General features: G+C 39.6%; 1 protein-coding gene across 2 annotated transcripts in view; it reads left to right on the top strand.

Annotated features, from left to right (window-relative positions):
- The window catches only part of LOC139761680 (dipeptidase 1-like), a 317,903-nt gene that overhangs the window by 51,011 nt on the left and 251,320 nt on the right, over positions 1–15,572 (top strand). For both annotated transcript variants that reach the window (XR_011715590.1, XM_071686010.1), the window contains exon 2: positions 9,753–9,924. Coding sequence is in view for 1 of the 2 variants with exons in the window: in XM_071686010.1 (XP_071542111.1) it covers positions 9,755–9,924 (170 nt within the window). In the remaining variant the exon portion in view is untranslated. The remainder of the gene's footprint in view (positions 1–9,752; positions 9,925–15,572) is intronic.

The raw sequence follows: 15,572 nt of genomic DNA, 5'->3' as shown, positions 1-15,572 counted from the left end.
GTACCTAATAACCTTGCTCTTATTCACATTTACTCTTAACTTTCTTCTTTCACACACTTTACCAAACTCAGTCACCAGCTTCTGCAGTTTCTCACATGAATCAGCCACCAGCGCTGTATCATCAGCGAACAACAATTGATTCACTTCCCAAGCTCTCTCATCCAAAACAGACTTCATACTTGCCCCTCTTTCCAAAACTCTTGCATTCACCTCCCTAACAACCCCATCCATAAACAAATTAAACAACCATGGAGACATCACACACCCCTGCCGCAAACCTACATTCACTGAGAACCAATCACTTTCCTCTCTTCCTACACGTACACATGCCTTACTTCCTCGATAAAAACACACCATATATTTTTACCTTCCACAGAGCATCTCTATCAACCCTATCATATGCCTTCTCCAGATCCATAAATGGTACATACAAATCCATTTGCTTTTCTAAGTATTTCTCACATACATTCTTCAAAGCAAACACCTGATCCACACATCCTCTACCACTTCTGAAACCACACTGCTCTTCCACAATCTGATGCTCTGTACATGCCTTCACCCTCTCAATCAATACCCTCCATATAATTTACCAGGAATACTCAACAAACTTATACATCTGTAATTTGAGCACTCACTCTTATCCCCTTTGCCTTTGTACAATGGCACTATGCACGCATTCCGCCAATCCTCAGGCACCTCACCATGAGTCATACATACATTAAATAACCTTACCAACCAGCCAACAATACAGTCACCCCCTTTTTTATTAAATTCCACTGCAATACCATCCAAACCTGCTGCCTTGCCGGCTTTCATCTTCCGCAAAGCTTTTACTACCTCCTCTCAGTTTACCAAATCATTTTCCCTAACCCTCTCACTTTGCACACCACCTCAACCAAAACACCCTATATCTGCCACTCTATCATCAAACACATTCAACAAACCTTCAAAATACTCACTCCATCTCCTTCTCACATCACCACTACTTGTTATCACCTCCCCATTTGCGCCCTTCACTGAAGTTCCCATTTGCTCCCTTGTCTTACGCACTTTATTTACCTCCTTCCAGAACATCTTTTTATTCTCCCTAAAATTTAATGATACTCTCTCACCCCAACTCTCATTTCCCTCTTTTTCACCTCTTGCACCTTTCTCTTGACCTCCTGTCTCTTTCTTTTATACATCTCCCACTCAATTGCATTTTTTCCCTGCAAAAATCGTCCAAATGCCTCTCTCTTCTCTTTCACTAATAATCTTACTTCTTCATCCCACCACTCACTACCCTTTCTAATCAACCCACCTCCCACGCTTCTCATGCCACAAGCATCTTTTGCGCACTCCATCACTGATTCCCTAAATACATCCCATTCCTCCCCCACTCCCCTTACTTCCATTGTTCTCACCTTTTTCCATTCTGTACTCAGTCTCTCCTGGTACTTCCTCACACAAGTCTCCTTCCGAAGCTCACTTACTCTCACCACCCTCATATATATATATATATATATATATATATATATATATATATATATATATATATATATATATATATATGGGGATAGGGGATTAAGAATACTTCTCACGTATTCCCTGCGTGTCGTAGAAGGCGACTAAAAGGGGAGGGAGCGGGGGGCTGGAAATCCTCCCCTCTCGTTTTTTTTTTTTTATTTTCCAAAAGAAGGAACAGAGGGGGCCAGGTGAGGATATTCCAAAAAAGGCCCAGCCCTCTGTTCCTAACGCTACCTCGCTAACGCGGGAAATGGCGAATAGTTTAAAAGAAAAAGATATATATATATATATATATATATATATATATATATATATATATATATATATATATATATATATGTATATATATATACATTATCACTGAGGACAGGGAAGAACGAATACTCCCCATGTATTCCCTGCGTGTCATAGAAGGCGAGTAAATGGGGTAGGAGCGGGGGGAGGGGGGGATTGGAAATCCTCCCCTCCAGTTTTTACCCGTGAGCTTGACCCTAAGGCATGTGTGTGTTCCTTGTGTCATATTACCCACCACAAAACAGCAGCTAACTGTAATGATTCAGAGATCTCAGGAGGGAGCAACACTGACTAATTGAGCCATACCACTTTCTGGCAGCAAAGTCAATCGAGGATGTTAAATGGAGAGAAAAACCAATAGCACGTACAAATGCTGATATGCATTTCAAAACACAGCAAAGATATGCATAAAAAGGTCACGATTTTATAATCTATGCAACTTTATAGATGTCCTCTGTTTTGATTTAACTGAGGGTATGGTGGACATCTTTTTACAACAACATATAAAACATTCATTCCACAGACAATCTTCAATCTAATATCGTAATAAACGAGTCTGTTGACAACCATATTGTTGAAGTAAAAGAGACTAGAAATTATAAAGGCGAATCACTCAGGGTTTCCTGGTGCACTCAGAAAAATTCTATTATCCTTAGGAGAGGGAAATGAAGTGTTCAGAGAACGAGCAAGGCAAGTGTGAGGCAATCAAACATCACAACAACATGAAAGAAGTATGGCAACGCTGGAGTGGATGACTTGTATCACATATCCTCGTATTTAGGAAGCACAACTAAGAGTTTTCATAAATGTTTGAATATGAACGATAATGATGCTGAACCTTTTTTCATAAATGAATATGAACGATAATGATGCTGAACGTTTTTCTTCGTAAATGTTTCAATATGAACGGTAATGATGTTGAACCAAAACACTCATGTTTTCTCCCTCCATTTACAAATACGTTGTGTCGTCTTTACCTCATAAGGCCATCAAAACTGGTGAAAAAAAAAAAAAACACGTACGAAAGCAATTATCATAACTGGTCCTTGATATACGTCCCAGAAATACGACTTGTAGCTAAATGACGAGTGAAGGGGAATTCTTCCCATAATGAATATATTATCTAACTTGATATACGTTTTTCACACACGTCCAGCAACACCTAATTTACATATATGTCTTTAAAACCCACGACTAATGTATATAGGTGACACACAACTGATGAGACACACAACCATTAATCACATAAGAAGGAAAAATGTTTTGTTATCCTTACTTTTAACGTGGAGTGGTTGGTCTTGCTGCGTCGTCTGCCTTGTGTCGCCATATTCTCGATGGCGTTCTAGACTGGCGGGGCAATATTTTCAGCCTGTTTTCCATTTCTACTACGTTGTATCACATCAACATTCACAACGAGAGTAACGCATCTATGTTGTTCTTTAGCGAACACTAAACAACTTTTCACTGGCGATGGATTACTCGCTCAAAGTTGTACGATTACGGAGATATAACGCGATACATTAGACGACACCACAGACCATGGAACACTCGCGAAGCACGGCCCTCCTTAGCTAAAGTCGGGCGCTTACCCTCCGGCAACACCTCCTCCTCCTCCTCCACTTATAGTGGTTCCCTCTGTCGGTGGGACGAGGAAGCAATGTGTCACCGTAAACATGGCATTGCTCCAATTCCCCCAGTGATTTCAATTAATTCGTCCGGTCATAAACGTTTGAAATATGATTTATTGATGGTATTTAGCACCATCTATTATAGGAGGTCGTAATGCTGTGATAATATACCCAAACAAAAGGAGATACTTATGAGGAAATTAACTTATTAGGAAATTAATCTAAGTTGTATCCGTCAGGCATTAGGATTTGGTACACAAAAACACCACATCGTATGAACCATAAAGAATGAGATTAGTAATAAGTAATGCTGCTCTTATGTTTATTCGTACGATTAACTTGTATGATAACAATACGCTATTTATGTAGTTAAGTGACAAACGAAGAAACTACTCACATAACGACCGTGCTAGGATCGTTACCCAGCAGCGAGTCTCCTAGCTCTCTCTCTGGTACAAGACTTCAGTCCATTGTCTCTTGACTTTACCCTCAACGCTCTCAGCTAAATCCTAGCAAATTTATCATCATTTATCAGGTGGTGATTATTTATTTATTATTTATTTTTTTTTGTCAGGTGGCCACATCAGTAATTCGCCTCCCACAGCTCTGAGACCGAAGAGGCTCCACGCTAATACGGCAGCCACACAGACCGAACACACTCCACATCAACACAGCAGCCACACAGACCGAACACACTCCACATCAACACAGCAGCCACACAGACCGAACACACTCCACATCAACACAGCAGCCACACAGACCGAACACACTCCACATCAACACAGCAGATGCACAGACCGAACAGTCTCCACATCAACACAGCAGCCACACAGACCGAACATTCTCCACATCAAAACAGCAGCCACACAGACCGAACACACTCCACATCAACACAGCAGATGCACAGACCGAGCAGTCTCTACATCAACGCAGCAGCCACACAGAACGAGCAGTCTCCACATCAACACAGCAGCCACACAGACAGAACACACTCCACATCAACACAGCAGCCACACAGACCGAATATTCTCCACATAAACACAGCAGCCACACAGAACGAGCAGTCTCCACATCAACACAGCAGCCACACAGACCGAGCAGTCTCCACATCAACACAGCAGCCACACAGACCAAGCAGTCTCCACACAGATAGAGCAGTCTCGACATCAACACAGCAGCCACGTAGACCGAACACATTCCACATCAACACAGGAGCCACACAGACCGAACACACACCACATCAACACAGCAGATGCACAGACCGAACACACTCCAGTCAACACAGTAGCCACACAGACCGAACACACACCACATCAACACAGCAGATGCACAGACCGAACACACCCCAATCAACACAGCAGCCACACAGACCGAACACACTCCACATCAACACAGCAGATGCACAGACCGAACAACCTCTACTCCAACACAGCATATACACAGACTTGAGCAGCCACCACACGCAGCTGCACAGACGGAACATCCCTCCACACTAACTCAACAGATGCACAGTGTCCTTCCCCACTGCATCTGTCATACTAGAGTTTGAGTTAATGTTAATAACAAGGACAACACACATATATACCCTAACACTATTTTACATATCTCATATATGTGCGTTAATTCACTATATCTCCAGTGTTTATCCGATGTATTTACGGCATTTTTTTTCTTCCATAGTTAACAAACATCAATGATTAACATCTTGGCTTGTGTAATCCTGGTTCACTTTTACACATGTGTAATGTTTTCCCTTCTGGTTTTGACCGTCATTAAAACGTAATGTATTTTTCGGGAGTAAACTTAATAGTTAACACAGCACTACGTTGTTAACACAGCACTACATTATCAACACAGCACTGCATTATCAACACAGCACTACATTATCAACAAAGCACTACATTAACACAGCACTACGTTGTTAACACAGCACTGCATTATTAACACAGCACTACATTATTATCACAGCACTACATTATTATCACAGCACGAGATTATTAACACAGTACTACATCATCAACACAGCACTACAGTATCAACAAAGCACTACATTACAACACAGCACTACATTATTAACACAGCACTACATTGTCAACAAAGCACTACATTACAACACAGCACTACATTATTAACACAGCACCAAATTATCGACACAGCACTACATTTTTAACACAGCACTACATTATCAACATAGCATTACATTATCAACACAGCACTGCATTATTATCACAGCACTACATTATCAACACAGCACTACATTATTAACACAGCACTACATTATTTACACAGCACTACATTATCAACACAGCACTACATTATTTACACAGCACTACATTATCAACGCAGCACTACATTATTAACACGGCACTACATTATCAACAAAGAAATACATTAACACAGTACTACGTTATTAACAGAGCACTACATTATCAACACAGCACTACATTATTAGCACAGCACTATATTATAAAAAAGTACTACATTATCAACAAAGCACTACATTAACACAGCACTACGTTATTAACACTGCACTACATTATTAACACAGCACTACATTATTAACAGCACTACATTATCAACAAAGCACTACATTAACACAGCACTACCTTATCAACACAGCATTACAATATTAACATAGCACTACATTATCAACAAAGCTCTACATTGACACAGCATTACGTTATTAACACAGCACTACATTATCAACACAGCACTACATTATTAACACAGTACTACTTTATCAGCAAAGCACTACATTAACACAGCACTACGTTATTAACACAGCATTACATTATCAATGCAGCACAACATTATTAACACAGCACTACATTATTAACACAGCACTACATTATTAACACAGTACTACATTATCAATAAAACACTACATTATTAACACAGCACTACGTTATTAACACAGCACTACATCATAAACACAGCACTACATTATCAACAAAGCACTATATTAACACAGCACTACGTTATTAACACAGCACTACATTATTAACACAGCACTACATTATCAACAAAGCACTATATTAACACAGCACTACATTATCAACACAGCACTACATTATCAACAAAGCACTATATTAACACAGCACTACGTTATTAACACAGCACTACATTAACAACACAACACTACATTATCAACAGAGCACTACATTAATAACACAGCACTACATTATTAACAGCACTACATTGTCAACACAGCACTACGTTATTAGCATAGCACTACATTATCAACACAGCACTACATTATTAACACGGCACTACATTGTCAACAAAGCACTACATTATCAACAAAGCACTACATTATCAACAAAGCACTAAATTACCAAGCACTACGTTACTAACACAGCACCATATTATTAACACAGCACTACATTATTAACACAGCACTACATTAACACAACACTACGTTATTAACACAGCACTACATTAACAACACAGCACTAAATTATACATTATCAACTCAGCTACATTATCAACACAGCACTACATTACCAACGCAACACTACATTATTAACACAGCACTACATTATCAACACAGCACTACACTGTCAACACAAAACTACATTATTATCACAGCACTACATTATCAACCCAACACTATATTATTAACACAGCACTACATTATCAACACAGCACTACATTATTAACACAGCACTACATTATCAACAAAGCACTACCTTATCAACAAAGCACTACATTAACACAGCACTACGTTATTAACACAGCACTATATTATTAGCACAGCGCTACATTATTGACAGTACTATATTATCAACAAAGCACTTCATCAACACAGCACTACGTTATCAACACAGCACTACAATATTAGCATAGCACTACATTATCAACAAAGCACTTCATTAACACAGTACTACGTTATTAACACAGCACTACATTATCAACACAGCACTACATTATCAACACAGCAATACGTTATTATCACAGCACTACCTTATCAACAAAGCACTACATTAACACAGCACTACGTTATTAACAGAGCACTACATTAACAACACAGCACTACATTATCAACACAGCACTACATTATTATCACAGCACTACATTATCAACAGAGCACTACATTATCAACACAGTGCTACATTATTAACACAGCACTATATTATCAACACAGCACTACATTATCAACACAGCACTACGTTATTAGCACAGCACTACATTATCAACACAGTACTACATTATCAACACAGCACTACATTATGAACACAGCACTACATTATCAACAAAGCACTACATTAACACAACACTACGTTATTAACACAGCACTACATTAACAACACAGCACTACATTATGATTATCAGCACAGCACTACATTATTATAACAGCACTGCATTATCAACACAGCACTACATTATTAACACAGCTCTACATTATCAACACAGCACTACATTATCAACAAAGCACTACATTAACACAACACTACGTTATTAACACAGCACTACGTTATCAACAAAGCACTACATTACAGCACAGCACTACATTATTAACACCACCAAATCATCGACACAGCACTACATTATTAACACAGCACTACATTATCAACACAGCACTACAACTACATTATCAACACAGAACTACCTTATTATCACAGCACTAGATTATCAACACAGAACTACATTATTATCACAGCACTACATTATCAACGCAACACTACATTATTAACACAGCACTACATTATCAACACAGCACTACATTATTAACTCCACTACATTATCAACACAGAACTACATTATTATCACAGCAGTACATTATCAACGCAACACTGCATTATTAACACAGCACTACATTATAAACACAGCCCTACATTATTAACACAGCACTACATTATCAATACAGCACTATGTTTTAACACAGCACATTATCAATACAGCACTACATTACTAACACAGCACTACATCATCAACACAGCACTACATTATCATGCACTCTAAAACTATCGTTGTGCATACATGAAAACCCACTTCTGTCGCTCATCAAACACCTATGTACCAATTATTACCAAATTTTCTCTTTGTGTTTTTCTTGTAACTCATCAAAGCATTACACTTATGAACGGTCAAGCAAAGATGAGGTGGTGTTTTAAGTTCTGTAATGACGTGGTCTCGTTGTTTATAATTCCTAGATGACACAGATCAATGACGTCGGTAACTGGGAACCCTCGTTATGATTTCATTGATTTGGCTTCTTACCAATAGGTTGAATCACAGTTCGTGGTTGGGGGTGATGGGAGGAAGAAGAAGTAGAAGTGGTGCGCCCGACTCTAGAGGGTGACTGTAAATTCACATGACACATACAGACTGGGCGAGAGAGAAGTGGTTTAAGTCGATTTCCTTTGTTTCCCCTTAGAAAACGAAGTCAGTGCGAAACCATCCGAACGTGTAGTGATTTTCTCCTCTCTCAAATCAACTGACGACGTATATGCGAACCGACGTATGACGTATGTGTTACGGGGATATTGTATACATCGAAACTACTGGCAAGTGTTAGGGTGAAGTTGAAGTTTTCTTTGTGTATCATTTTCTTTTAACGATTAGCTCAGGCGAAACCTACCTCAGTCAAGGTGATCACTGATTAAAAGATAACTGAGTATGAAGAAAACGAAGACGGAATTAACTACAGATCCATAAATGTATGTAAACCTGGTTATTGGGAGAGGGGAAAAGATGAGAAAGGGAAAAGACTTAAAAACAGCTTAGCTGTTGGAGGCAAGGAGGTGTCCAAATGGCAACGCCTCGTGTGAATGATCTCGACAAGGAAACTGGTGGAAGCAGCTGCCGAAGGTGTGCCACGACTCCAAGGGTTAATAACAGGGAGATAGGCAGACAGTTCACGAAAGCACTGGCCGATATGCATCAAAGTCACAGGGGAAAAGGTAGGAACCCCATGGCGGAGTGAAAGGCATGATTGACGGGAACATAAATGACATTGGGAGGCGTTCGATTCGGCTCTTGGTAAACACAGAGGCGGAGGAAGAGCCACACAAGATATGCGAGCAATACGCCATATTAACATAATAGTTAACACAGCACTACATTATTATCATAGCTGCCACACAGACCGAATAGCCTCGGCAGCCACACAAACCGAGCAGTCTCCACATGGCCGGCATCTCACTGATACGTTATCAGAGGTGAAGAAACTGGTGGTGTGACAGTAACATTGCTGGAGGTGTGAGGGCAGCAGTATACAATGTATGTGTGACCTGTGTTGTCTTAAGTTCTTAACACATGTGTTGTGCATCTGTGCTTGGAACACTATACATATAAGTCTCACCTTCGCCTTTCTTCATGCAGGGATGCGCAGTGTGGCGAGGGTGGTGGTGGTGGTTGTGGTAGTGGTGTTGCTGCTGGCAGTGACTGGGAGTGGTGCTAGCCCCCTGCACGTACGTGTGTCCCCACAGGCAACACACAGGCAGAGGCTCCAGGCGGCCCGCGCTCTGCTTAAGGAGTCTCCACTCATCGACGGGTGAGTTGATCTAGAATTGGATCTGCATGACCACCAGTACACTTTAATGTTGATGTTATCAAAACACACACAAACACACACACACACACACACATATACGCATGTTTTTATATACACATATATACTCATGATATATATATATATATATATATATATATATATATATATATATATATATATATATATATATTTTTTTTTTTTTTTTTGCTTTGTCGCTGTCTCCCGCGTTTGCGAGGTAGCGCAAGGAAACAGACGAAAGAAATGGCCCAACCCACCCCCATACACATGTATATACATACGTCCACACACGCAAATATACATACCTACACAGCTTTCCATGGTTTACCCCAGACGCTTCACATGCCCTGATTCAATCAACTGACAGCACGTCAACCCCGGTATACCACATCGCTCCAATTCACTCTATTCCTTGCCCTCCTTTCACCCTCCTGCATGTTCAGGCCCCGATCACACAAAATCTTTTTCACTCCATCTTTCCACCTCCAATTTGGTCTCCCTCTTCTCCTTGTTCCCTCCACCTCCGACACATATATCCTCTTGGTCAATCTTTCCTCACTCATTCTCTCCATGTGCCCAAACCATTTCAAAACACCCTCTTCTGCTCTCTCAACCACGCTCTTTTTATTTCCACACATCTCTCTTACCCTTACGTTACTTACTCGATCAAACCACCTCACACCACACATTGTCCTCAAACATCTCATTTCCAGCTCATCCACCCTCCTGCGCACAACTCTATCCATAGCCCATGCCTCGCAACCATACAACATTGTTGGAACCACTATTCCTTCAAACATACCCATTTTTGCTTTCCGAGATAATGTTCTCGACTTCCACACATTCTTCAAGGCTCCCAGAATTTTCGCCCCCTCCCCCACCTATATATATATATATATGTATGCTGATAATGACGAAGGAAAGTCCCAAGTGCACTTTCGTGTAAGTACATCGTCAGGGGAGACATGAGAATGAGACAGAAGACTTTGGACAGTCAGTACATGTATTTGTGAGTCGGAGATAAGATGCTGCTGGTACACTAGTGTTTATGGTTTGTGGTTTTCAGGTCTGGTATTCTACCTGTCATAACATTTGTCAGGTGGATAAGACAGGAAACCTTCTAAAAATTTTCCTTACGACAATGCTATCTAGTTTGTATTGACCTTCACTAATATTCATGCTAGAATTTTTTGTGTATTTAATAGGAGAAGATTCAATGATATTTCTCTTGGTCAAGGAGTTACACGTTAAAGTTGAACTAAGGCTATTTGAATCAATACAACTTTAGCATTTTTTTAACCCTTAAATTTTGTAAATAATTCGATCCATAGGGCTGGAAACATTTTTAGATTTACCATATAAATAAAACACAACACTGTTTCTTCTTCTGTTCATTATTACTCAGATCGACATTATATAATTCAACAATCATCATTCCAGTCCAAAATATATTAATGTAGGGTTTGAGAAGATATACTCTATTGGATCCTAGCTAGATACCCTAGATCTTTCATCGATAAATCTCTTGATTAACCCTAAACCTCCGCTTGATACCAAGAATTTTTTAGTTTTTTTCACTTAGTGATCTCTTTAACCTAATTCCCAACCTATTCAGAGCATTTAATGTGAATCTGGCCTTCAGCAATAACAATACTGTTAAGAATATCTTAATAGAAAAACTTGTCAGAAAATTCTGCGGGTTGTTTTTACAGAATTCCTTGTAAAAGCTGTAACATGTTTTACAGTGGGTGAACTGCTAAGGATGTCTGTTTTTCAGACTTGACCAAATATAGACTGTATAAGAAGAGGATAAGCGTCAAATGCTTTGTCTAATCTTATTAAGAATTATGATCATCGTATTGATTTTGATAGTGCTAATAAATCATAGCCTAAAACTCCTTGATCAGCAGAATCATCACTGAATCTTTTTCTTATTAATATACAAGTGAAATTGTTACACTAATACTAATGAAGATCGACATAATCTTGATAGCTTTGTTGCAGACAAAATTTGCTAAGGGTTCCTTGTCTTGACCACATCATAAATCATATCACAGTCACGGCACCAGATCCAGAAAACCACAAACCACTCATATGGTAACAATATCTGAGCTCCGTATGTCACAATACATGCCAAGAACAAACATCATGTGTCATGTACTAAAATTGGCATCGGTCCGTCAAAAAAAAGATCAACGATGATATGTCATTCATTGTGAAGCGACGTGTGTTTGATGCGGCATTGTTAATGTCCTCCCTCGTGTACGGGTGTTATAGTGGTGGTGTGAGGCTGATACATCACGTCCAGTCTGTACCCCCGTCCAACTGAGCGTTAAAGCAGCTGTTGCGATTAAGAAGGGACGACATAGGACCAAGTGAGTTACGTCGAGGTAAAGCACACGTCCTTATTAGATGAAATCAAATATAATTTACTTATAATTTGTTTAATCGAATGTGATTCGAGAGATCTTCTAGGCATGATGATCCTCTATGACTAGCCATTAGTGTTGCCATGGTAAAGTGTGTGGAAGAAGAAAGTTAAGAGTAAATGTGAATAAGAGCAAGGTTATTAGGTACAGTAGGGTTGAGGGTCAAGGCAATTGGGAGGTGAGTTTGAATGGAGAAAGGCTGGAGGAAGTGAAGTGTTTTAGATATCTGGGAGTGGATCTGGCAGCGGATGGAACCATGGAAGCGGAAGTGGATCATAGGGTGGGGGAGGGGGCGAAGATTTTGGGAGCCTTGAAGAATGTGTGGAAGTCGAGAACATTATCTCGGAAAGCAAAAATGGGTATGTTTGAAGGAATAGTGGTTCCAACAATGTTGTATGGTTGCGAGGCGTGGGCTATGGATAGAGTTGTGCGCAGGAGGATGGATGTGCTGGAAATGAGATGTTTGAGGACAATGTGTGGTGTGAGGTGGTTTGATCGAGTAAGTAATGTAAGGGTAAGAGAGATGTGTGGAAATAAAAAGAGCGTGGTTGAGAGAGCAGAAGAGGTTGTTTTGAAATGGTTTGGGCACATGGAGAGAATGAGTGAGGAAAGATTGACCAAGAGGATATATGTGTCGGAGGTGGAGGGAACGAGGAGAAGAGGGAGACCAAATTGGAGGTGGAAAGATGGAGTGAAAAAGATTTTGTGTGATCGGGGCCTGAACATGCAGGAGGGTGAAAGGAGGGCAAGGAATAGAGTGAATTGGATCGATGTGGTATACCGGGGTTGACGTGCTGTCAGTGGATTGAATCAAGGCATGTGAAGCGTCTGGGGTAAACCATGGAAAGCTGTGTAGGTATGTATATTTGCGTGTGTGGACGTATATATATACATGTGTATGGGGGGGGGGGGTTGGGCCATTTCTTTCGTCTGTTTCCTTGCGCTACCTCGCAAACGCGGGAGACAGCGACAAAGTATAAAATATATATATATATATATATATATATATATATATATATATATATATATATATATATATATATATATATATATATATCATGGAGTCCATCAGAAATGAAGGTCCACATTTGTTATTCATCGAAAATGTCAACAACGCAATTTCACACTGAGACTCGTCAGGTATCTTGTGTATAAAGAGGTAAACCCAGATTTCTCTGGACGTGACATGTACAAGACAAAGTGGCTGGTTGGTCAGTGAATTCCGCAGCTATTCATACCTGCGAGGTACGTGTCTCTGACCACGGTCTGGCGGGGAGCTGGAGCAAGCAGAAGCTGACGAACCTGTGTTAGTGTGTGTATGTGTGTGTGTGTGTGTGTGTATGTGGCTTCGTACAATCGGAGAGGCATGGGATTAAGCCACGACCCTTGGTAGTCAATGTCAGACGGACTGACACTGTCAGCAAACTGGAATCGTCAATATTTCCTCCCACGACACATTTCTTGTCACTTAATTCATGATGTATTGGAGTTGTTTCAATAGTGTTTTGCTTGTTTGCTTATTCCCCTTGTTTATATTTATTTTGTTTAATCATCTTAATATATTTTGTAGAGTTATCTATGGGTGTTTTTCATTATAGTATTTACAGGATATACTTTATTGAATGTATTTGATATTCAAAATGTACCTGTGGTCAATAGAATAGAATATATTACTATATACCAACTGTTCTGAGTCTCCAATCTCATTCTTGTATCTCCGCTAATGATGTGATCATTACACGAAAGTGCACTTGGGAACTTAGCGCGTCTCATTTTTCCTCGTGGTTACCAGCAAATGCTGGATGACAGGCACCACTGTGACCAATTGCAGTATATATTATGGACCTCCGTGGTTTATAGGTTAGCGTTCCAGACCGTGACGCATTCACGGGCCGCGGCCCATGGTCGAACGCATAGGTTCGAGTCTTGGTTGCAGCATTTGGTCCACAGTCAACCCATCTGTTCATCCACCCCCATGGGCTTTCTCGATGAATTGGATACCTGGCTCAGACTAGTGTATATATCTATATCTATATCTCTCTATGTAATCTATCTATCTATCTATCTATCCTTCTATCTATATGTATATACATATAGTCTGTCGAAAGAAAAATTAATCTTGTACAGCACGTATAAAAGCGTACACTCACTGAGAGAGATATCCTTCAATACAGTCATTCGTGTAGGATGAAATATACTTCAACTTTAGTGTCACAAGTTTGTTGCCATGAACTTAACGAGATATTGGACTATGGCTCCGTCCAACGTCAGTTTCTTCGAAATATTTCCATAGGTAGGGTTACTGTGCAGGAGCCACAGACGAGACTTAAGATTGGTCATAAGTTTAGCCTCTGCTTCAAAATGCCTTACGTTGGGGTAGTTTCTGAAGACTTGGGCATTCAACTCATGACTATTCTTGGTTATACATTGTATCTAAGCGAGGTAGAATTACTCATCATACATAACATGGTAGAAATACTCATCATGCATAACACGGTAGAATTACTCATCATACATAACACGGTAGAATTACTCATCATACATAACACGGTAGAATTACTCATCATACATAACACGGTAGAATTACTCATGATACATAACATGGTAGAATTACTCATCATGCATAACACGGTAGAATTACTCATCATACATAACATGGTAGAATTACTCATGATACATAACATGGTAGACTTACTCATCATACATAACATGGTAGAATTACTCATCATGCATAACACGGTAGAATTACTCATCATACATAACACGGTAGAATTACTCATCATACATAACATGGTAGAATTACTCATCATGCATAACACAGTAGAATTACTCATCATGCATAACTTGGCAGAATTACTCATCATACATAAAACGATAGAATTACTCATTATTCATAAAACGGGAGAATTACTCATCATACATAACATGGTAGAATTACTCATCATACATAACACCGTGGAATTATTCATACATAACACAGTAGAACTACTCATCATACATAACACGGTAAAATTATTCATCATACATAACACGGTAAAATTACTCATCATACATAACATGGTAGAAATACTCATCATACATAACATGGTAGAATTACTCATCATACATAACACGGTAGAATTGCTCATCATACATACATGGTAGAATTACTCATCATACATAACATGGTAGTATTAGTCATCATACATAACACGGTAGAAT

This window comes from Panulirus ornatus, chromosome 41 (assembly GCF_036320965.1).
Source record: "Panulirus ornatus isolate Po-2019 chromosome 41, ASM3632096v1, whole genome shotgun sequence".
NCBI lineage: Eukaryota > Metazoa > Arthropoda > Malacostraca > Decapoda > Palinuridae > Panulirus > Panulirus ornatus.
The sequence above is the reverse complement of the archived record's forward strand: the minus strand, read 5'-3'. Positions and strand labels throughout refer to the sequence as shown.